At 35.3% G+C, this 25,881-nt stretch overlaps 1 protein-coding gene across 1 annotated transcript; it reads left to right on the forward strand.

The window, feature by feature from the left end:
- Positions 1–220: 220 nt before the first annotated feature.
- On the forward strand, positions 221–25,489 carry LOC132283930 (golgin candidate 5). Its single transcript, XM_059785973.1, has 20 exons — positions 221–385; positions 650–847; positions 2,455–3,494; positions 8,005–8,076; positions 12,806–12,880; positions 14,058–14,172; positions 14,730–14,791; positions 14,929–14,976; positions 16,657–16,941; positions 17,080–17,139; positions 17,274–17,357; positions 17,478–17,543; positions 17,618–17,716; positions 17,801–18,019; positions 22,188–22,302; positions 22,378–22,598; positions 22,819–22,878; positions 22,951–23,064; positions 24,999–25,073; positions 25,166–25,489. Exons 2-20 carry the CDS (start codon positions 697–699, stop codon positions 25,202–25,204), a joined length of 3,000 nt encoding a protein of 999 aa, XP_059641956.1. The 5' UTR covers positions 221–385; positions 650–696; the 3' UTR covers positions 25,205–25,489.
- The last annotated feature ends 392 nt before the right edge of the window (positions 25,490–25,881 follow it).

Below are 25,881 nucleotides of genomic sequence, written 5' to 3' on the forward strand. Positions count from 1 at the left end.
GAAAAATGGTCTCTCTCATAAAGATGTTACCTTGCTATCCGTTGCTATTTTATGTCTCCCTTTGCCTTTTATTTTTTATTTTTTATTTTAGGAAAAAATTTAAAGGACCAAAGACTGTACGACGTCGTTACAAAGTAACTATCCAGGAGAAATTAAAATTACCATCGGTATTTATTAATTAACAAAGGTTAATTCTCAATATATGCACAGGGTACAATGTACAAACCAATCCCGGTGGAACCAAACAGATCGACCTCTTTTCATCTTGAACCACCTTTCATCTCGTTCGAATCTCCGATTCGATCTCCCAATTCCCCCATTTACGTCCAAGATATCTCTCTTTGTTTCTCTATCTAGAACTCCAGACCGACGAACACTAAACGAGGTTCCATGCTTTTAATTTCTTCCATATTCAATTCTTTCTTTACATTACATATATACATGATTGTGAATATATATATATATATATATATATATATATATATATATATTTGAAATCTCTCCATCTTTTTTTCTTTTTTCCCTAATCTCAGTCTGTGCGTGTTTCATTTCAATTCAGATCTTCGTATGATGGAATTACCAAAATGGTTTATTTGGATGTTTTGAATTTGTTATCAGCTGATCATGATGAATTTCTTTTGTGTAACAGGTTTATTGATGCGTGTGATCTGGGACGCTTAGTTGTGGATTTAGAAGATGGCGTGGTTTAGTTCCAAAGTCTCTTTAGGGAACTTCCCGGATCTCGCTGGGGCCGTCAATAAGCTAAGTGAGAGCGTCAAGAATATTGAGAAGAATTTTGATACCGCTCTTGGTTTCGAGGAGAAGACCGATGCTGGCAACAGTGAAGGTATTTCTGTATTTCCAATCCATACGTGTATATATACACACATCAAACTCTTGATGTAAATTTATATATTTATATATGTGCCAAACAGCAACGTGCTTGACTGAGAACTTGAATGTAGTGGAGGCCCTTTTGCTTGTTTCCAGAATTAGCTACTAGTAACTTGGATTGGGAATATGAATGAGCTACTAGTAACATGTTGCCCTTAACTAGTAACTTTATTATTTCTTCTCTCTCGACATATATCAGAATCGACATAAACAGCAATGTGCTTGACTGAGAAGTTGAATATAAGGTGGAGGCCCTTTTACTGGTTTCTAGAATTAGATACTATTACTAGTTAAGTTGTTCTATTACTGGCTCTGCAGCTTCTCACATCCTTCAGGGATTCATGGGTAACTTGAAAATGTGGACTAGACTTGTTATTTGGAGTAGCAAAGAAATGGGATGTTATCATGTTGATTCTAGCTAGTTTGGGCTGGCCTGGTTTACTAAGGATTGGGCTAATGCAAAGTTACTTGTAACTTATTTAAATGCTCGCACTGAAGACTTCTTGTTATGAAATAATTTTGTCCGTTGATTACTGAGGTTGTCAGAGGGCATTTCTTGGTGAATTGGTAAACATTAAGGCTGACATGAGTTTGAGTCTGTGAGCTGCAACTTTGTGCAAAAATTGTTAAGGGTTGAGTCTGTATTCAATTTTTCCCTCCAAAAACCTGCATAAGCAGGAACACACACAACCCCACCCCCCCACAAAAAAAAAAAAAAAAAAAAAAAAATCTTGTCATTAGTTGAGAATATTTATAACTGTAGATAGTTAAGTCGGTACTAAATAATAACAATAATTATTTATTTATAAATAGCTAGTTAAGTTCGTACTAAATAATAATAATAATTTATTTATAAACCGTATCTTTTAGTTCTCTGATTTATCCACTTCCAAATTCGAGTTACATTTAATGCTACCTCGTCAAAGTTTCAGTCTTTCTTCTTAACTGTTCTAACGTGAAGTAATATTCTTACAACTTCGTGCGACATAATCTTTCCAATATGGATACTTGCTTGAAATTACTAACGTAGTGAAAAGGTGTATCTAGAAAGTATCCTAGGGAAATCTTGCAAAATTGGAATGTATTTCACACCTGATGGCGTTTGAAAATACACGAGGATCCTATGCCTATACTTGTCATCATGCCCCTGCATTTTCCTTGTTGTATGGTTTCCATTTTATGCTATGGAGCGGTAACAATTTGAATTACACTTGCACAACTTCTTTGCTTTTAGCCCCTTGCATATTGTGAATCATGGTGAAGTGCTTAAATGCAATGATATTAGAAAATGTAGTGCCCTCATTTGAGGGTTTAAAAACAGCACATGAACTAACTAGTCTAACTTGCTATCCATTTACTTTAACCTGTTTGCTAATCTTTTGTTTATTTACTTCTTGTTGTTTTTAAGAAAACTCATTTACTCAATTACCATTTTAGTTAGTTCTATTAAAAAAATTTGAAGATAGAAAATCATATGCATTTTCTTTATATGAAATTTCAAAAATGATGGGTTGGACTAACTTTCTTTTTCCTTTAACAATCTCCATATATGAATACCAGCTTCTGGTTTATGGCCCTCAGCTACAGACCGGAAAACACTATTTGAACCTGTCATGGCCTTTATGGGGCCGAAAGGTGAGGAAAATACAGTTGAATCAATTGAAATACCTGAATCCTCGAAGCCTCCATCTTTTGCTGAGGAAAAAGAAGGCACTGAGACTGATAGGTTAGCAAATTACGCTCTTGAGCAAAACAAACCTGCTGAAGAAGCAAGTGTAGACACAAAGAAGGCTCATGCACTTCCAGACTCTGCAGAAGGAACAAATGATGCACTTGCAGAAGAAAAAAATGATGCACTTGCAGAAGAAAAAAATGATGCACTTGCAGAAGGAACAAATGATGCACTTGCAGAAGGAACAACTACAGTTAGTGCTGACACTGCTGAAGCCAAATTTGATCCACAACAGGTGCCTGTTGAATTATCTGAACCCAATGCTGAACATGTTGAGGAATCAGGTTCCTTAGACCATATCCAACAGAAGGAGAGTTCAGAAGTAGGATCCTCTGAAAATTTAGTGTCAGTGGAGGCCAAGTCAGGAACAGCTGAAGTAGACAAAGTTGAGGTTGGTGTTCTTGTGCCACAAGAATCACATAATGTTGTTGATTTGCGTGAGAGTACAGATGAACAGAAGATGCAAGAAGAAGAGATTGCAGAAGAAGTTTCTCCAGTTCATACTGAGGTTTCACCAAGGGATAGTCAAGCAGAAATCGGGACAGAACTCCCTGATTCTAGTTCTTCTCCTTCCAAGGAGGCTGAAAGTGCTGAGGAGCATTCCAAAGGCGACTCGCTAAATGCACAACGTTCAGATGAGGCTTCGGAGATGGTTTCTGAACCGATTTCTCATGAAAATGATGCAATGGTCAAAGCTATTGAAGTGAACCAGCAATCCAGTGATTATGAAACTGACACTAAAGAACAGCGTCTGAGTTCAGGAAGCAATGCGTCTGACATTTCAGATTCCATGGTTGAACTGGAGAAGGTGAAGAGGGAGATGAAAATGATGGAAACTGCACTACAGGGAGCTGCTAGACAAGCTCAGGTATATAAAATTTTCTAATAGTTTAATTTGTTCTAATAAGTAAATTTTTACAATCATTTGATGGAGAGAGAGACATGCACCCGGACCTCTGGCCCGATGCATGGTCTCTTACATACAGTTGAACGTATAAGCATATAACATAATCATGCAGGACCCAGCATGTGATATGCCCAAATAAGATATTCTTAAGGTTGTAAATATTGTTATGATCACATGATTTTGAATCCTATGATTTGAGAAATAAAATTTTCTTTTACACACTTGGGAAAAAATGCCAAAACAGAGTGTTTCAAAATTAAATGATACTCCCAAAATTCTCACCAATTAGTAACTTAAGGTGCTATTGTCTCTAGTTTGGGGTTTGGTTTTCTAAATGCAAACCATGTATACAAAAGTGAAGTACTTTATGAGTTTAATTAATGATGAAATTAAACTCTCATTGAATATTTCAGCTATGGAGTTTTCTAATTTGAAATAGGAGTTTCTGCTTAGTTATTAAACAATTTTATGTTCCACTGTGTCAAATCAGAATCGCCCTTTGATCTTTGAACCTATTTTGAATTTCCTTGTTACAAAAATTTGTCAAAATAAACTGTTCTATATTTTCTGGAACCCGGTGATTGAGCGGGTCGAGAGAAGATTAGCGGGTTGGAAAAAACAATATCTGTCAAAGGGCGGTAAAGTTACGCTAGTGAAGAGCACTTTGTCAAGCCTTCCAATGTACTTTCTTTCGCTTTTTCGTATTCCAGCCTCTATTGTTGGAAGACTAGAAATGCTCCAACGGAATTTCCTTTTGGGGGGGTCGCGGAGAAGAGTTCAAGTATCATCTTGTCAAATGGGAATAGGTTTGCAGGCCTATTCGGTTGGGAGGGCTTGGAATTAGGAGATTGGCCCCTTTCAATTGTGCTCTTCTTGGTAAGTGGCTTTGGAGATTTGGTAAGGAAAGACACAGATTATGGAGAAGGGTTATCTCATGTCGCTTTGGGGAGGAGAGAGGAGGGTGGTCAGTTAGACCAGTCAGGTCTGTTAGCGGAGTGGGGGTGTGGAGGGCCATTGGTAAGGGGTGGGATGCCTTTTCCAAACATATTAGATTCAGAGTTCGGGATGGAAGAAATGTCCGGTTTTGGGAGGATCCATGGTGTGATGATAGGCCTTTGGCCCTTTTGTTTCCCAGGCTTTTCAGGATTGCTGTTGACAAACATGCTATGGTTGCTGACTACTATCGCCTTGATAGCGGAAGGTTGTCTTGGGATGTGCGTTTCCGGCGAGCTTTTCAGGATTGGGAGCTGGATGATGTCACTGGGTTTTTGGCTCTCCTTTACGGACAGGAGGTGGAGGGGTCTGGGGCAGATTCCTTGATTTGGGTGCCTTCTTCTCAGGGGATGTTCTAGGTCCGGTCCTTTTTTGTGTGCCTTTCTGGTTTTCATGGTACCTCATTCTCATGGAAGACGGTGTGGAGGTCTAAGGCGCCTCTTAGGGTGGCCTTTTTTGTGTGGATTGCAGCTTGGAGTAAGATTTTGACTTTGGACAATTTGAGGAAGCGAAGGCATAGCATTGTTAATAGGTGTTGTCTTTGTAAGATTAATGGGGAGTCGGTGGATCATCTTTTGTTGCACTGTCCTGTGGCTCATGATTGTTGGAGTTTGATGTTTGGCCTGTTTGGTATTCATTGGGTCATGCCTTGGTCAACTCGGGAGTTATTAGATATGTGGAGGGGCCAATGGGTGGGGGCTTAGGCCAGAGTTTTTGTCACCCCTTTTTGTATTTGGTGGAGCTTTTGGACAGAGCGTAATGGAAGATCTTTTGAGGGAAAGGAATGCTCCATTGGGGTGTTAAAATTTTCTTTCATTTGTAATTTGTTTTGTTGGGGTCAGGGGAGAGACTACTCCTCTCTTGAGGATATTGTTGATTTTATGAGCTCTTTGAGTTCATAGGCTCCGTTTTGTCTTTGTATAGTTTGGGACGCGTTCCCCTTCTGAACGCTTTTAATACAATTTACTTATCAAAAAAAAAAAAAAAAAAAATTAAAAAACTGAGCACTGAAAATGCTTTTAATAATTGAACATTTAAATATGGCTATGGTTCTTAGATTGTCAATCTGCTGAGATAATAAGATGATTTTGTTAGAGACAAAAGTAGATGATACTTTAGTACACATGCAGTGTACAAAGCCAGTAACCCAAAATTAAGAACTGAACCAAGATGCACCTTGTAGAATGAGTTGAAATAGAGGCCTCAAGAGATCTTCTGGATGCAAATTTTTAGTCCCTACATAACTGAAATGAAAATGAATGTAATCAGGATAAATGCTTTTAATAATTGAACATTTAATATGGTGATTTTATTAAAAGCCCTGAAAATGCTTTTAATAATTGAACATTTAATATGGCCATGGTTCTTAGATTGTCAAACTGCTGAGATAATAAGGTGATTTTGTTAGAGACAAAATTAGATGATCCTTTAGTACTCATGCAGTGGACAAAGCCAGTAAACCAAAATTAAGAGCTGAACCAAGATGCACCTTGTAGAATGAGTTGAAATAGAGTCCTCAAAAGATCTTCCGTCACTCCACCTCAAACCTCTAGAAAGATTGAAAGGACTGTGGGGTTCAACCATTTAGCAAGAATACCGAGGAAACACCAAAAGATAACAATAAAAATATACTTCAAGACCAAAGAGTTACTCAAAATAACTATTTTTGTTATGTAGTGTCAATATTACAAGAAGATGGAGAAATGATTCAAAGGCTCCTCTTAGGGTGGCTTTTTTTGTTTAGACTGCAGTTTGGGGCAAGATTTTGACTCTGGACAATTTGAGAAAGAGAAGACAAATCATAGTTAATTGGTGTTGTCTGTGTAAGAATGATGGAGAGTCCGTGGAACACCTTCTTTTGTATTGTCCCGTGGCTAATGACTGCTGGAGTCTTATGTTTGGTCTGCTTGGCGTCCAATGGGTTATGCCTTGGACTTTAAGGGATTTGATTGACATTTGGAGGGGCCACAGGGTGGGGGTTCATGCTCGTGACTCTTGGAGGGTGACCCCCCTTTGTGTTTGGTGGAGTCTTTGGAAAGAGCAGAATAGAAGATCTTTTGATGGGGAGGAATCCTCCATTGGCGTTGAAGTTTTCTATTATTTGTTCTCTTTTTAGTTGGGTGATGGGGAGAAATTGTATATCTTTAGATGAAATCGTGGACTTTTTGGGTTCTTTGGGTCCATAGAACTCCCTATTTGGTTTCGGTATTTGTATAGCTCTTGGGACACGTTCCCCTTTTGTACGCTTTCTAATACACTTTTACTTATCAAAAAAAAAAAAAAAAAAAAGATGGGGAAATGGAAGGTGATATAGGGAGTAGAATGGGAGGCAAGCTACCTGTATCCTATGCGACAAGTCAAACACATATCAAATAAATTAAAAGGAAAATTGTAAAAGATTGTTGTTAGGCCACTATATTGTATAGCGCATAGTGTTGGGCGTTGAAAAAGAAATAAGAACAACGCATTCATGTAGCGGAAATGAGGATGCTACGATGGATGATAGGAGTAACTGTAAGAGTTAATATTAATAATTAAGGTGTGAGGGAAAAACTAGGCATAACGCCTATTAATGAGAAAATTCAAGAAAGTAGACTCAGGTGGTATTGTCATATAGAACGTACCCCAGAAGATGCTCCAGTTAGAAGAGGAAATGTTGTTTGCCTAGAAAGTAAGTGACAAAGAGGCTGACCAAAACTTTCTTGGGATGAAGTAGCTAAAAATGACTTTAAAAAATTAAAGATTATTGAGCCGATCACCTTATTTCTCGAGTCACATGGGTTTGAACAACCTTGGATTAGGTGAAGTGGATGGGCTCGGATCCTAGAAGTTTATGTTGCCTTACCTTGTGGTTCTATCATAAAGATATACAGATTACATGTTCTTGCTATGTTGTGCAGATCTTCATGTCCTATTCTGGAACTGTGATTCTGTGGCTCTTACTCAGAAGCTTGTAAGAGAATTGTTTTTCTTGTTAAAGAATCACAATTATATCATAATGGAACTTGAAACATGTTTTTCTTAAGAAAATCGTAGTTATGTTTTTTGGTTTTTATGCTATTACTTCCTCCAAAAAAAGTTAAAAAAAGAAGAAAAAAATTATTTTTATAGTTGTATGGAAGACAACCTAAATGTGAAATATATAATCAACTTGTACGTAGATTTCTGTTAAGTGTGCCTCTCCTTCAGTTTTGAGAACACTGGTTTGAATCTTGAGAGCAACCACTTTGTGCAAATGATATTTTGTAGTGCTATACAGTTGCTGATAAATTAATTTATCTTAAGTTATTTAAATGACTAAAGCTTGAGAGCAGGAGGTCTGCATCTCTTTTTACCTGAATAGCTGCATGTTTTGGATTTTATTACCTTGTTTTATGCCTCATTTCTGAATCCTGAGGAGACTTTCTACATTAAAACATTAATATTCTTTACTGAATTTCTAGATGTCTTGAAATCTAATCATTTGGTTTTTTTAAAGGCAAAAGCTGATGAAATTGCAAAGTTGATGAATGAAAATGAGCAGCTGAAGGGTGTAACTGAGGATTTGAGGGTAAGCTTGGTTTTAACCTTTTGTACCTTATTTAATATTTTGGGGTTCCATGGATCAATATGTTGTCATGGCTCACAATTCACAAATATATTTAAAACAGTTTTGGCGTACTTCTTGTCTGATTGTCATTTGTTTTCACTGTTCTCTTTTTTAATGCTTTTATATTTATTATTTGAGCAATTTAATTTCCTTTTGTCTAATCCTCTTCATTGAATTCTTTGTACAAAAGGCTGAATGACTTATATTTTTAATTTTAATTTTTTTTTTTTATCTTTATATTACTTTGAATAACAGAATAATCATAAATAAGAATATAAGTGCAAAGCCCACTCAATGGAAGGGCCTCTTTTGGGAAGGAGGGGGAGCGTGAAAAAAGTTATGAACTACAGCTTAAATAAAATACCATCGTATATAACACCATGTTACATGATATGGTTTCAAGTGTCTTCATACACCAATATCCCATCCATCGACTCACAAAATAGTCAACTAACTATTTTTTTTCACAACTTATGTAAAAAATGCCCTAATTTTTGTTATTTTAGGGGTTAATACTGGAGTTGGATCATCATGAGATTTAAATGACTATGGGCTAGAGTGAGCTTGTAATTTGTAATATTTAGGCTAGAGGTCCAAAGATCATTATCATGCCAAAGATCAAGGGAATCTTATAATTTAGTAACCAAATTAGAAGTAATTGTTGTATATGTTCACTGTAAAGTATTAAAGTCACCAATGATTTTATATAAATCGTTGCATTTCCACTTACATGGAATTACTTTTAATTTTGGGCGCTAAAGTGTTGTGATACGCATTATACTTCTTTACTTTTGTGTTTTTGTTTTTTTGGGTAAGTTAGTTTTTTATCCACTTGATTTTTTATTTTATTATTATTATTATTATTTTGATAAAAGAAATATGACGCAATAATCCCTTAAATTTGAGTGTAATAGTAGCTTTTGAGATAATTGTGGAATGTGAATTATGTGATTGCTTTCAAAGGATAATTGTGTCATTTTCTTTTTTCTGAAAGAAAAACGTATGGAGTGGGGATGTCATTTTATGTTACTAAATGATGATTTTCTAAAAAACTAAAAGATGTTTTGAGAGGGCCACCTATATGATTATTGAAAGACATGTATATAAAAGGAAAATAAAATGATTGACTCCTTCCTTGCTGACAGCCTCTTTGCTAACATTGGCAACAGTGCTATTGAAACAGCCAGAAATATTGTAATGATAGTGGTTGTTGATGAGACTGTCAATGTAGAGATGATGGTGGCTAGTCTGATTGTTAGTGGCTTTAATATATATTAGTTGGTAGCAGAATAAAAAGGAATGTAGGCTGCCTTAGACATTTTGTTTATCTACTTTATTCCAAAATTAGGTACCCTCATGTTTTCCAATTGATTTACAGGATGACTTGACATTGTCCAGTGCAATATTATCCTCTTTTTAAAGTTATATCTGTCATAAGTGAGGTGGTTTCATATCATTACCGTACAGTTTAGTCGGTTGTGAAACACTGAAACACATTATCAAGAGGCAATAACAAGTAACTTCCATGATTACAGTAGTTGTTGGCGTCACTTGAGAAGAAGATGCAAGATAATGATGCTATATAAACTCAAAATAAGTATCTATGCATGATTTGACACTTTGAACTCTTGCAACTGGCAGTCTGGGAAAAAGAAGAAGCTAATTATGTATCTATGCCTAAGATGATCTGTGGATACATTTAACCCTAGGGAACTTGTCTAATTGTTCAAGTTAGCCGTACTTGAGAAGCTATATGTTGCGGGATGATCTATGTTACTTTTCTCCATGCAGGGAATATCCTTAAACTTCCATCTCCTGTGAAGCATATTACCTAGTTTGATTATTTATGAAGTCTTTTAGACATATATTTTAATAATTTGTGGCTAGAACTTTTGGGAGTTTAAGGTATGAAACAAATATTAAATGCATAAGAGGTTTTAGAAGCAGGTTTTATTATGTTCTGTACAATATATCTGCAGCAGAAGGGGTTTTTGGTATTTTTGAGAGAGTGGAATTTAACATTTCCTCCGAGCACTTTGCAGCATGGAATTAAGTTGAAGCTCTAGAGGCACAGAGGGCTATGAATGGAGGAGAATAGCTCGGGCTTGCACCATTTAGAAACTCATCCAAGTTATTTCATCTGCCAAATGGGCCAAACTCTACCTCAACTTGAAGCTCATTTCAATAGAGAGTCAAGCTGAGCTGGGCCCGAGCATGCTTGAGATTGGCTTATGTAGGGTTGTAAACAATGAGTTTTGGTGGCAAACATGTAATTATTTTTATCTTCTATGGTGCTTGTCCCATACCATCTTTTATGCTTTGTTTGGTAGGAGGGAAGGATGAGGGAAGGTGGGAAGAGAGGAGGAGAGGAACAAGGCTCCATCGTTTGGTAGGAGGGAGAGTTGACAGAAGGGAAGGATGGAGGGATGAGCCATCCCTCGTGACCCACCATTTTGGGTCATCCAGAAGTGGGAGGAAGAGAGGAGAGAAAATAAAGAGTGAGTTAGGTAAATTTGAAAAGACATCCTTACCCTCATTTTGATATTTTAATTTGTATATTTAAGGGTACATTAGTAAAATAATAATAGCATCTGTTTACTCTCCTTCCATCCAACCAAACAAAAGGAGGGATGAACACCATCCATTCCCTAGGGATGCCTCATCTTTACATTCAAGTTTACATCTCCAACCAAACGGTGCATTAATAATGGGGAAATGTCTTTTCTATGTTCGCATGTGTATCTATGTAAATCTTCAGCGGTCTTTTGTTCTTGAAAATCTTCTAATAAAATGACAAAAGCCCTGCAAAGGCATAATCAGTCTACTTTACAATGTCACATCTTTGTATTGCTTATTTTTAATTCTCACGAAACAAACAATGACGTTGGAATAATAAGAACATTTTTGTACTCATTAGGCTGTACCGAGCAAAGGTCAAACAGTCACTCTGTCATGAGAATTGTGACCGAGTGAAACTTGAATATAGATTTCCTAGCTTGTTTACAAGTTTGAGCCAGGCTTGACCAATTTTAAATATAACCAAGTCGAATTTGAACAACACGAAACTCAATTTGGATTGCTCATTTGCATCTGTAGAGAAGCTGATTAGATATGTGATTGTCTATATAGAAAGACAGCGATTTAGACAAAGGAATTTGTATAACGGTGCCATTACTTGGATCATGTCCATCCCATTTCTTAGGAAATGTTCACAAGGTTGATATAGTCATTCCACTACATTTGTCTATGAAATGTAATGATAACAAATGAGAAAGAATTCTAGTACAATAGTGGTAGTTGCATGCACCTAATCCATGCCTTCCCTTGACAAAGCTAAATATTTTAGTTATGCTTGCTTTGGCATTTTGTATTTTCATGATTGTCTTATTTGCTAGTCATTTCTTGATAAATGAAGGATGTAGTTATGTCACTACGATTTTTTCACATGGAGTTGTAATTTTACAACTTCACTTGGAGTTGAGGGCGAGCGTCGGCGCAATGGTAAGTTTGCTCCATTGTGACCTGGAGGTCACGGGTGCAAAACTTGGAAAAGCCTCTCCGCATGCGGAGGTAAGGCTGCATACATCTGACCCTCCCAAAACCCCGCAATGGCGGGAGCTTCGTGCATTGGGTTTACCCTTTTGTAAATTTACTACTTTACTTGCTACATGCTTTTAGATTGTTTGTCACAAGATTTCAATAGTTTACTTAAGGCTACTAAATACAACAAGGTGTTACATTTATTTAATTTAGTTAATCTTGTTGTTTGTTTAGCAGTGAAAAAAGAGCCTTTTGTGTTTTTCACATTGTGCCAAGTGGTTGCAATTTCACATTCTTTATTAAAAAATTGATTTTGATCTTAAAATTCTTTTCAAATATTAGAAATCATCAAGTATAATAAAGAATTTGTTGATTTAGGTACATGCCAAAGAAAAATAGGAAAGAAAACAGATCGGTATTCATCTCTTCAGATGTGATTTTAATTGTGTCTCTGGATACATGTTTGTTTGTGTGCGCACAATATGATGAGATCTTGGGCAGGCCTTAGTATGTGATGCATATACTTCTTGAGTACCTTGTTCTTCTTATAGGCAATCTTTAAGCACTCAAAGCTGCGTCTTGCTGCATTAATATCTCACCCTTTCAGAGATTATAATTCATTTAGTTTTTCGCATTTTGTCCATGTAAAGCAGTATTAAATTCACAGTATTTTTATTTTTTGGGGGCTATATTTTTTATGTGCCCTATGTATTAACCATATTTTTTGTTGGTTTGGATGATTCAATAAAGCGTTTATTGCTGTGATTAAAGAATATCTCCTTTAAATGTCTAAGTGAACTCTTTAAATTTCATGGTTTTTGCTTCTGATACTGTGATGCTTTAATGTTGTGCCATTTTGTGAAAATTTCATTTTCTTGTTTCCTTTGGCTGTCTTTTATTGTAGTGTTCATTTTGGATGAAATTGTACAACCTTACAACTATAGACGTGGGATCCTTAAAAAAAAAAGAAATTCCCTTTCATATACGTCCTTCTATAGCTTCATTGTTGGTATATCTGAACTTAACAGGGTTTAGCAATCCAAATCTCCCCCCCCCCCCCCCCCCCCCCCCCTTCTCTCTCTCTCTCTCTCTCTCTCTCTCTCTTTCTCTCAGTAATCACTTGTTTAACTGCTGAGAATCATTTAAACAGAGAAAATCCAATGATGCAGAAGTTGAATCGCTCCGAGAGGAGTACCATCAAAGGGTATCAGCTCTTGAAAGAAAGGTGCATTCTTCTTCTATCATCTCTTGATTCTATTTGTGCTCAAGTTCTTCTCTTTTTTCACTTAATAAAGTAAGTTAATGATTCAATGATGAATAGTTTGTTCTTGAATGATGAGTAAGGCTTTTGAATTATGCATATTTGCTTTATATTTTCTATTTTTGATATGATATATTCTTTATTCAAAAATCTTGCGGTTGACATTTGGTGTTAAAAATAAGAAGGTGCTGATATAACCAGCACTTTTCTTGATAAGGAGGCTGGAAAGCCTGTCGAGTTTCAGCAGAAGTCCATGCACAATTGCAACATGGCTTCGATATAATTGAAATAAGGGGTGTCTTTGATTTGTCAGTGCCTTTTTTGTAAGGGTTGTCTTTATAGTTACAAGGGACATCCTCATCCGTGGCCATAAGAATTGCTCTGTCATACTCGATGTGTGGCCTGATCTAATTGTCAAATTATTATTTGGATTGGAGAAGACCTTATGATGAGGCTCTGTTTTCCTTCATGGAGACAATTACTTTAGAAGGTTGATAAAAAAAAATGTTGGCTAAGAAGCATTCCTTGAATATATCGAAACTTTGTGCTATTGAAGGTTTTGCATGTGACCATTCACTTCTTCACAATCATGACTAAAATGATGCATGATGGTTTAAAATTGTATTTCATGCTCACTTTCCTGACAAAGCATTTGTCAATTATTCAAGTACTTTTCAGTTTCACCTTAAATGTATGTTGGACCTATGCTGACAAAATTCACTTCCTGAACCTTTAATATAACAAACCTCTTGTCAATAAATAAATATGTGTTATTTTAATCATGAAAAAATATATATGTGCTAGTTTATTGATAGACATTTCTTCTGATTTAACTTCATTTATGTAATTTTGGTAGTTTGTGCTATCTTCCTTTACAATGTGCCTTCTATGAACCAAGATTGTCAAAAAAATATATTCTTATATGAACTCACTGAAATATATTATTATATATGAATTCATTCAACTAATGTGTGGGTGCATCATCATTAACAGGTTTTGGAAATGGTATTGACTAGGTTATTATCTAGGTTGCATAGTTTTTGTCTTTGTGCCTTGAGAACTTGCAAATGCACTGACCATATTGTTGTTACCATTGTACTATTGTTATTGTTTAATAGTTTTTTGGCATCTATGATTCCAGGTTTATGCTCTCACTAAAGAAAGGGATACACTACGTAGAGAGCATAATAAGAAAAGTGATGCTGCTGCTCTTTTGAAGGAAAAAGACGAAATAATCAATCAAGTTATGGCTGAAGGTGCGGTTTGAATGTCTTAAAGGTGGTTCTTGTATATTTTATAGTTTATATGCTGTTTTATAGTGCATAAACTCACTCTTTGTTTATAGGGTAAAGGGGGCATCAATTAGGTTTGAGCCTTGAGACATTAACAATAACATCCTCTAAAGAATGTCTAACACTAGATAGTGTCTAATTTTATACTGATTTCTCCAGGCTGTTTAGGGGGTTGGCAAATGGGTGTGTCCTCTTCTCTCTGTGTAGGATCAACATTATACGTACATGTGATTTGAAGTTCTTGTGGCAGGTGGAAAATTCTGCCCCACTTTATAGATGTAGTAAGTAGTAACTAACAAAATAACTTTTATTAGTTAAGAGATTGATGGTTGTCATTCCGACATTCAGCAAACTTGAAGCATGGAATCCTACTGGCCAAAGTGTCTTTTCTTCCCCCCTTGAGAAAATTAAAATCTTGACTTCAACTCCTTACAGACATGTTCACGTCTTTTTTTTATGAAGAGTAATAAGGCAGTCCTTTAGATGCGTTCATGTTTGAAGAAATTCACTATTCATTCCAGGTGAAGAGCTTTCAAAAAAGCAAGCTGCTCAAGAATCTCAGATTAGAAAATTAAGGGCGCAGGTACACAACCTTGTTTACTGAGTTCCTTACTGAAATAAAACTTTGTCTACTGAGTATCTCATCAGTTGAAAGCTAATATTGTTGGATTTTGTGCCTTCATTAATCTGAACAAGACTTTTTTCTGTCGTTAAATATAGATTAGAGAGTTTGAAGAAGAGAAGAAAGGATTAGTTACAAAACTACAGGTAATTGAATTCTCAAGGTATTCTTTCAGTACATTGTCTTTTTGGTTGATCATATTCTTTCTTCGACATTAGTATATTGCAGTGGATATGGATTTGATAATACGTATTTGGTTTATTTTAGACATAACAATACCATGTAAGATACAAGTTTATTCACATGAAAATTGGGAGACATCTAATTTATATTATTTTTCATTGAGTTGCGTCCCTGTAGTATTTCTTTGTGTATTTGGTAGAGGCAAACTTCTGTTTTAGTCCCTCAGTTTTTCTTTATCTGTCGTCTCCTTTTGCTTTTCAAGATTTCATCAAAAGTTCTGGTCATGTAATCCGATTTTTTATGGGAACACTTTTAAATTCTAGAGAAAAGAGGAAAACATGCTATGAAATGGGAAACAGTTAGGTTGAGATTAAAAATACAAGTCACAGGAACAAAATAGAAGGTTCTGTATGCTACCCAACTAAACATCCAAATGTGAAGCTTGAAAATTGTTTTCATTGAAAACCTGAGGGCTACTATTGGTACAGTGGAGTAAAATTCCCACTCTATCTTTTCATTCCCTTCCCAATATTTGGTGGCCATTTCTTGAGATGACTATATCAACAAAAAGTTGGTTGCCTCTTCAAGAAATGGGCATTCTATTCCAACAGAAAATCAAATATATTATTATAAGAACATCCTCAACATGTATAAAAATATAGACAACAAAATAGAATAATCCTTTAGATGGGAAAAAAGAAAAAAAAATATTGTATTATATTATATTATCTCACGTCATAAAATATTTAATATAGTATGTACATTATGTATTAAAATAATAATATATATATACTTATAAAATATATATATATATATATATATATATATATATATACTTGTCTATATATATTTGACAAGTATATATATATATATATATATATTTTTGATAAGTACTTGTCAAAAAACATATATATATACACACACACACACACACACACACACACACATATTATATACATTATGTGTAAAATAATATATTATATATAATATTTGATTTATATGATGCATTTAACATATAATATGGTATATATTAGTCACATATATTAAGTAATATATATTATATTTCATGATAAGAATGCATGATTATGAACCCTAATTGGTGAGTTAGGTATTTAAGAGGTGATTTTATCTTTTTGTCCTTTGATGTATTTTCCTAAATTTGTTCTTGGGCATATATTTCATCACTAACAAATTTAATGATAAAAAAAATATATTTATCATCACTAACTAACTATTAAAAAACTAATCAAATGCAAAAAATAAAAGTACAGACTCCAACTTTTTTTCTTTTATGAAATTTGCTAACACTACGTTCTAATACTACCATAGTCACTTTAAGCAAATAATGCCAAAAGATTAGTTTTGAATATATTCCACCCCTTCCCACACCCTCGATTAATGGGGGAAATGCCTTCAACTTGAATTGTTAATTTTATTCGCATCTCATTCTTTATCACAGTATATCGTTGGTCCACTATACTCCGAAAATAATGCTACCTAATTCTGTAAATTTACTTTTATTGTTCTACATGTCTTCATATTTGTTGAATATCTGGTTTGCTCGTCTCAATGCTCTGAATGATCTTTTTTTTTTTCTTTTTAAATTTATTTAGTGGTATGGCCTTTTTTGGTAACATATCCAGGTAGAAGAGAATAAAGTAGAGAGTATAAAGAGGGATAAGGCAGCCACTGAGAAGCTGCTGCAAGAAACAATAGAGAAACACCAAGCAGAAATTGCTGCGCAGAAGGAATACTACACAAATTCTTTGAATGCAGCCAAGGAAGCTGAAGCGTTAGCTGAGGCACGGGCAAGCAATGAAGCAAAAACTGAACTCGAGAGTCGTCTAAGAGAGGCTGAGGAACGTGAAGCTATGCTTGTCCAGACACTTGAAGAATTGAGGCAAACTCTAAGTAGAAAGGAGCAGCAGGTTCTTGTTTGGAAATTGATTTTGCAAGTTTCATCAAGTGGACATGCCAAAAACTATTAAGTGTTTTTGTTCGTTCTTTTGTTTGTTTTTGTTTTCTTTTTATATAAATATTTTTTGAAATTTCTTTTGTTGTTGCAGGCAGTTTTTAGAGAAGATATGCTTCGTAGAGACATTGAGGATCTTCAAAAACGATATCAAGTATGTTGTTTTTACTCTTGTTGGGTATCAACTAAAAGTTCAAATTTCTTTTAGTAAATTTTATTTTATTATATGTCTTCTATTGTTATCAATGGCTTTCAAGACAATGCATTTTGGTTATGATTGGTGTCCAGGCAAGTGAGCGTAGATGTGAGGAGTTGATAACACAAGTTCCTGATTCTACTAGGCCTCTTTTAAGGCAGATTGAAGCCATGCAGGTTGATCTGTATATGACATTTACATACGTGCCTTTGAAGATTATGATATATATGCAAGATACTGGTTAATTTATCTATTTTTGGCATGTGCTGGCTGACTTCTTCCTCTACTGGTAACAGGAGACAATTGCCAGAAGGGCAGAAGCTTGGGCTGCTGTTGAGAGATCCCTAAACTCACGACTTCAGGTGTCTAGGAATAGTCTAATACCTATGATTTTTAGATTTTAGTTGTCCACGTGATCTAAAATTTGAATCTTCAGGAAGCGGAGGCCAAAGCTGCTGCGGCGGAGGAAACAGAGCGATCTGTAAATGAACGCTTATCTCAAACCTTGTCCCGAATAAATGTTCTTGACGCTCAGGTTGTTCTATTTCCTCGGGCTGTATTTGGTGCTACCAATAGAGCTCTTTTTTAGTCATTAGCTTATGCCAGCGAGATGTTGCAGATTTCATGTCTTAGAGCCGAGCAGACACAGCTAAGTAGGTCCCTTGAAAAAGAGAGACAGAGAGCAGCAGAAAATAGGCAGGAATATCTTGCAGCAAAGGAGGAAGCTGACACCAATGAAGGTCGTGTGAACCAACTTGAAGAAGAAATTAGGGAGCTCCGGAGGAAACACAAGCAAGAGTTAATAGAAGCTCTGACATACCGGGAACTCTTGCAGCAGGTAGCACTTGTGATTCTTATGTTTCTTGCAGGATCTCTTTCAGTGGCGACAATGTTTTCTTTCACTAAGGATTAGTGGACAAGCAAAGTATTTAAGCCATGAAACCACTAATAATATGATATTAATGCATGAGTTATCTTGACGCTTGACTGACGATATAGAAATTTCATAATTGTTGAGATTAGTGCTCTATTGCATGAAGAAAACTCTTAAATTTTCAATTCTCGTAAAAAAAATTTGGACTTCTATTTTTGGGATTGGATAATAGTCAATATGGTTTTTAGATTAGATATGGAACAGAAATTTTGTAAGGTTTATTGTACTCCCTCTTTCCCTCATGGTTAACTTTATTTGTGTTAAATTGAGACCTTCATTATGGTATCTATGAATTATGGTAGAATTCATGATTAATCTATGTGGGGCACCTGAAGGGTGATGTTAGCTAACTTGTCGCATTAATTTTGTCAAAAAATGTCCTAATTTAGACCGTCCTTAAATAGTTATAATTGAGCAAGTTTAATTTATCTTTTTGTTTTTCTGAAATATCTTTCTTCCCCTCTATAATGGTCCAACCAAAATTTTGATATTTTTTTATGATAGAACTTCTGTTTGATGACATAGTCGACTCTTGGTTGCCAACAAATTAGAAAATAATGCCAAAAAAAAAAAGTACTATTCTGCTGGAGATGCTAGGTTCAGCGGAATCAAGCTCATTACTTCAATTGAGATATTGAAAAATCGTTTCATCTTTTTAGTTGGAACTTTGGAAGTTAGAAAAAGCCTGCTCTGAAAAAAGAAAAAGGACAAAAAAAATAGTATTTATCTCATGTTTTTGGAAAACGCCAATGACTGTTGGCTTATTTGACCAAAAAAAAAAAAAAGAAAAGAAAAAAAAGTGTGCTATAAAGAATTAATTAATCAGTTGGGTAGACAGAGTAAATCTTTCCCAATGATTTGGTGACTTGGCTAATTTTTAATCTTGGGGATGGCTATGGGTCTGTTATTGGATGGGACCTCAACCCATCCTGGAACCAGATTGTATCTTGAAAACTCTCATCCATGCACCTTGACTATCTCGTCAACGGTTAGATTTTCTTCTCCATGTTGTTTGTTTTATTGAGATCAAGAGAAAGGCGCAACAGTTTGAGGAACTTCTTGACCGATGATGATTAATATTAATATCAGGAACTAAAAATATCTCAAATTGGAGAGAGAGAGAGATAGAGGTGTAGACTAATAAGACTATGGATGATGTTGTTTGTGGCAGCTGATTACAAGTTTATATACAAAAGGTCTAAGAAGTACGAATACTTATGAGGAGTTGTGCTCACGCTTCTCAGTTATTTGCAGAGCTGATTACAAGAAACCTGAAGGGGTTTACACAAAAGGTCTAAGAAGTACGAATACTTGTGAGGAGTCGTGCCCACACTTCTCAATACGTCATCTATGGACCTTTGACATTGGAAACAACTCTCTTTTATTATGGAATAAAGTACATTTGTAGGAAAAGAAGACAGTTTTGAAAGCTTATATGGAATCTATAGAGAGTTGACCATATTTATAAAAAACAGAAGATATATGAATGTATTGTCAAATAAATACCATGGGGGTAGAGTACTCTTCGCAATTCTTTGTGTACGTAGACGTGCACATGCCTATATAAGTGCATACATACGTGTTCATATATGAGTTTTGTCCTTACTATGTCTTTGTCCTTGTAAAAGTGGTAATTATTGATTGTTAGAATTAGTTGTTAAAAATTTCGTATTATATTCATAATATATTAGATTTGCTTATTATAATATAATGTTTATATATATATATATATATATATATATATATATATAATATAACATAGTTTTATATTACATTTCTTCACTATTGTGTCCCCAACGTGTTCATATTTTGCTTTTTAAGTATCTGCTGTTTTGATTTGTCCATGTTTGTGTCATATCCTTGTCATATCCATGTCATCATTTTCGTGTCATTTTTTTTTCAAAGTTGGTCAGGGTGGTCTTGTAATCTTGACTCCATCCCTAACCTTGGCCAGGTTCAAATCTTCTTCCTCCGAGCTCGCCCGCCTCATTTTTTTCCTTTTCTTTATCCGATCACATGAGGAACAGCTCCCTACCTAATGTGTATATAATTTTAAATTTTGAATTAAAAGTCATAGTAGTGTTTGAAAATTAATATATTTATTCCTTAAACAAGGTAAAAATCCTGTAAAATCCTTTTAGTCGCCCCTATAATTTTTTTTTTTTTTTTTTTAATTCATGTAACACATATCCATGTTTAACTATGCTAAATAATATAAAAGTCAGATGCATGTCTCATCTTGAAAAGTGTGGTGCAATTCTATGCCTAGAACCTTGGGACCTCTACCTGGTGTGAAAAGTTGATCATTTTGGGAATTGACTACTTAGTTCTCATATGTAATAGAGTAAATCCAGGACAAAAATTACATGTGGCATTGTCAGTCTTTCCCTTCTTGCAAATAGGGTTATTTTTGGAGTGAGATGGATTCAGAATTGGTTTATATCAATTTTAGTAAATCATGTGCAAGTTGTTGATATTTTGATTGACATCTAAATGTATTGACCTTATTTGTAGGCCATAAGATTATTTAGATGCCAGTGAATTGTGTAAAATAGGCTAAATTTTTTCTTTACATTCTTTTATTTCTTCCCTCTTTATTCTTAAATTTTTTTTCCCATAAGATGGATAACTTAGATATTATTCTTTACTTAATTTTCATCTGTTTATTTAGTTATTTAGCCATACTGAAATTACGCAAGGGTCTATTTAGCTTTGTTAATGTTCTTTTTTAATTAATTAATTAATTAATTATTATCCTTTTACAGTTTTTGTTAGACAAATATTCCTTGCTCTATTATAGTAAATTCTACTTCCATGATATGTTGGACATGTCTTCATTTTAGACCCTTGTCAATGTTGCACCCCCCACTTGCATCTGCAACTCTTTTGGGCACTAACAATAAAATGTGCATAAGAACAACTAAATTATGCGCGCCCCCCACAACCCCCCTCCCCCTCCCCCTCCCCCTCCCCCCCTCCCCCATCCTTTTTTTTGGATGGAAGCTATATATATATATATATATATATATATGGTAAATGTAATCGTGTCCCAACAACTAGGTTAGTAGGTACTTCTCCATCTATATAATGTAGAAGAATAGGAAGAGTATAGCTACCCAGTACAGAATTGTTTTTATCACATGCCCAATGTTCCTAATTAGGCTTTCTAATCTTTAGTAGTGACCGGTTCATGAAAATCTAGAAATTCAAAAGGCCAATCCCTATCCAAAAAAAAAATCTTTAGTAGAGTCTGCAATCCTTGCTTTATATATTTCTTTTGCTTGTGTTCACCCCTTGGCATGGGTTGGGACAACCCGGCGAACAAAGATTGACTAAAGAAAGACCATTAACTACCTAATTTTTGCCCATGCATTTATGCTTATACTATTTTTGAATGTTGATGGTGCATTTGCAGAACCTCATCCTAAAACCTTGCCATTTCATTATCTGTTTCATACAATTGTTTATTTGTAATCACTTTTAATGAATTCTTACTTATCCAAAAAAAAAAAAGTAATCACTGTTGTTCTCACTGTTGCTGTCACTACCCTACCATTGCCACTACACTAAAACATCATTGTGGATATATGTTAAATAGTATCTGCCAATACAAACATCTCAGGGATTCATCTGGAAACAAAATGATGCTTTGAAATAATATTCAACTGAAGTATCTTGGATTTAATGTGATAGCAGTTAAACTGATCAAACAATATATTTGTGTAAGACTGAGAACTCTCCTCTTGATCTCTTAGGTTTACTTCACCTTAAACCTATTCCTTTTTAATTGATGGCAAGGAACAGGAACTCCTAGGGGTGGTTACTTGAAATGATTTTCTGCCATTGATCAATTTAGTTTGTATGATGAACACATTAAGGACTGGATGGGCATGTTGAAACAACATTGCTTTCTCTCTCTCTCTCTCTCTCTCATAAGTTAGTATATAACGACATAATCATTTGTTTGACACCTTTGGTTTTGGATGCCTATTAGGTTGTCCCTTTTTCTGTTAATACTGTATATTGTCAATCACATACAAATTTCCTGAATTATGCTCTTGATCATTAACAGGAGGTAGATCGGGAGAAAGCTGCTCGGTTGGAACTAGAGAGGACAGTCCGCCTTCAGTCTTCTGCCGTACCTGATCAAATTCCTATAACAAGGCACAAATCTGCTTTTGAAAATGGTAACAAGGGTTTATTTTGTTTGATGTGCATGCTCTTTCTTACCTTTTCCACCATTTAATAAAAACTTTGTACAGGAAACTTGAGCCGCAAACTCTCAAGTTCTAGCAGCATTGGTAGTATGGAGGAGAGTTTCTTTCTGCAAGCATCTTTAGACTCGTCTGACAGTTTATCTGAACGAAGAAATCCTGGAGAGACAGCCATGAGTCCGTACTTTATGAAGAGCATGACACCAAGTGCCTTTGAAGCTACCCTTCGTCAGAAGGAGGGCGAACTTGCATCTTACATGTCCCGATTGGTATGGAATATCATTATGTTGCACTAACCGTTACTTTGACTGCATGCATTCATTCGGTAGTTTTCCTGATTCCCCAAGTGAATTGCAGGTCTGCGTCTGTGGTGCTCTTTTTAGTGACAGGACAATTGTTAATTTTTATACTCATAAGCATACTCTTTCACTCATTCTGTTATTATTATGTAACTTGCACAAATTATTGTTGACTTGTTATTCACTCCAGGCATCTATGGAATCTATTCGTCATTCTCTTGCTGAGGAGTTGGTTAAAATGACCGAGCAGGTGAATTTCTATTTATTATCAGTTTGATTATCTCTCATGTCATTATCTGAAAATTTACTACATTGGTTGCAGTGTGATAAATTACGGACAGAGGCTGCCATGCTGCCTGGCATTCGGGCAGAGCTAGAAGCACTAAGACGGAGGCACTCTTCAGCACTGGAGCTAATGGGTGAACGTGATGAGGAGGTACATATATTTTCACATCATTTTGTTTGTTACAATGGCCAACCAGCTTTGAAATATATGTATCAATATGAACTGTGATGTCAGTATGCTCCGTTATAGAGGTACTTCACATTAGATTAATTAGATGTGGTCAGCTTGCCCATTTCCTGGAAAGCAGCCTCCTAAAACAGAAAAAAGGCAGTTAGTTTCTTGTGTTTTGGAGGATGATACAAATTGTTTTGAACAATGAAACAATCTTCTTATACCACATAAACATGATGGAGCTTGTCTCCTAGAAGCATTCGACATAGCTTTCCTAACTTCAGACATATCCTCTCTGTCTTACTCTTACCTCCCTGCAATTCTGAGTAGACAATGAGCCAACAGTTGTGTAGGTTCTGAGGGGATTCTCATGTACCCCAGAGTTCTTCATATCTGAGTTTTTTTTATTTTTACTTTCTGGTTTTAAACCATTATGATTTTATTGAGTTCGCATCTGCTAAATACACAGTGAACTTAGAAACCAAGTGATATGAGAAGATGGAAGCTATCCATTATATATATGTATATATATACATAATGATTGATACAAGATCTGCTTTAATTGTGGGAATGATTCACTTTTCAGCTGTTAAGTGTTGTAATTTCAAGTGAGATGATATATTTCGTGCTGAGATAATGACAAGCTTGGTTTTTGACTTGTAGAAACGGAAAAGAAATCAGCACGCAATATTTTTCAGTTTTTTTATTTTTTTATTTTTATTTTTTATTATTATTAAAATAGAAACTAAAAAGTTACAAACATAAGTGACGGCAAACCTTCACTAACAAAAGAGTTAAATGAATAAGAACTTTTCCAGTACAATGAGAAAACAAAGGCAAACAGCAAACAGCCTATTGTGAGCAGAAAACAATATAATAGCCTAAACATCAACTGAAAGAGGTAAACCACCTAGCCGGTGCATGCACTCAAAAAATGAAGTCTTGGAGCTGGAGCCCTAGCAGGTGCATGCACTCCAAAAGGATCATATGAACCACCTCCTTGACACTTTCTTTGGAGCCCTCATGTAGTGCCAGGTTCCGTTGTGTCCAAATAGTCCATGGGGTAGGAAAAAGGCACTATAGGAATTTAGCTTTTTGGGATTTTGATCTAGTCTGCAACAAAAACCATTGTACCAGGTGAGAGATGCTCTGAAATTGAGTAGCAGAGAGGTGCAGCATATGAAACAACGTATCCCAGACTGATCTAGCAAACTGACAAAGAACTCCACAGAATCGAGACTTCCATAGCAACAATGACAGATAGATGGAAGAGGCAATCCCTTTCTCTGCAGGATGGCATTCTGTAAAATCAAAGCACGTCACTGCTGCTCTAGGTCTGCAAAACCTCCAAGCAAGCCTACACCATTCAACCTAAGCACTCTGCATCCTGCAAATATTCCATACTGACTTGAAACATAACCTTCCATGCTTCCATTTAATCAGATCAGAACCACCATGTATAGGAACAGCTATGATATAGTCTTTATTTGCATTATAGGCAGTGAAGAGCGATGGGAGACTTTTGCTTCACCTGAGATTGAATTGTTGAGTTGCCTCCTGGCCTCCTCTTTTGTTCTTCTTTAACTGCAGTTAAAATTTTCACTTAAGCAATAATTATTGAGAGTTTTGGAGCAAAGGTTAGATGAGAAATTGAATTTAGGATCACACTGGAGAGGTTTGCAATTTAGGCCATCTTCTATGGTGTAGAAATTTAAAAAAAGATGCTTCTATTTGTAAGTAATTATTTCCTCAATGAGAGCGAAATGACTAGAGTTTTCCACAATGCTAATTTAAGAATAAATTATGTCGTGTAGTAGTAGTAACAATACTAGTAGTTTTATATTTTCATAACCATTTGGAAAGCATCTTATTCTAATTCACTTGTAAGATTCTAAAGTTGGAGTTTTGTGTAGCTGGAGGAACTTCGTGCTGATATTGTGGATTTGAAAGAGATGTACAGAGAACAAGTAAATATGCTTGTAAATCAGGTACTTGTGTAGCAGCAATACTGTGTATTATTTCTTTATTACTACGTAGAAGTAAATGTTGTTTTTATCGTATTATATTTTCATGTTTGCAGATCCAGGGACTGAGTTCGTCTCTGAACACTGCCCGATAAAGTTTCCTCCCAAAGTGGCCTTGTCAAGCTGGGAGTTATATTAATATTCATACTGCTTCAGATCAATCATAAAACATTGTTTCTTTTCAAGTGTTTTGATTGCTGATATGTTGCAGAGGGAAGGGATAGAAAACACTGCCCTACAAAACTCCTCTCTTATTGTAATTTAAGCCATATTGTTGTATAGCACGAATCTTAGTATCACAGTTCACTTTTGAAACTAGAAAACGATTTTGATGTTTTTTGATTGATTTTTTATAATAAAAATGATCTCATTTTTTTTTTTGTTTTCCCTCCTGTAAAAAATTGACACTCCTTTTCCTTTATTTTTTGCTATTAATTACATTGTCAAAGGAGAGAAAGAAGCAGACACCGTCATTTCAAATAAAATGATGTGCTGGGAAAAAGGAGCAGAGAAAAGACAGAAAAAATAGAAGAGAAATAATTTCAAAATCTTCTCTCGTGTTTGGCAGGAGAAAAGATGAGTAAAAAAAAAAAAGAAGGAGGGAGGAAAAAGAAATACATCATTTTCTCTCATTCCTCGCGCCATGAAAGGTGGAAGAAAACTCCTACTTGGAACATTTCTCATACAGAACTTAAAATGCAAATTTCCGTTCATCTTTTTTCTTGGCTAATTGTGTTTATAGGTCATCATCCATAGTTTTGTTATAAGATAA

The sequence above is a fragment of the Cornus florida genome, unplaced genomic scaffold (assembly GCF_030987335.1).
Source record: "Cornus florida cultivar Cherokee Brave unplaced genomic scaffold, ASM3098733v1 CherokeeBrave_3.0.0_Hap2_Chr11, whole genome shotgun sequence".
NCBI classification, from domain to species: Eukaryota; Viridiplantae; Streptophyta; class Magnoliopsida; order Cornales; family Cornaceae; genus Cornus; species Cornus florida.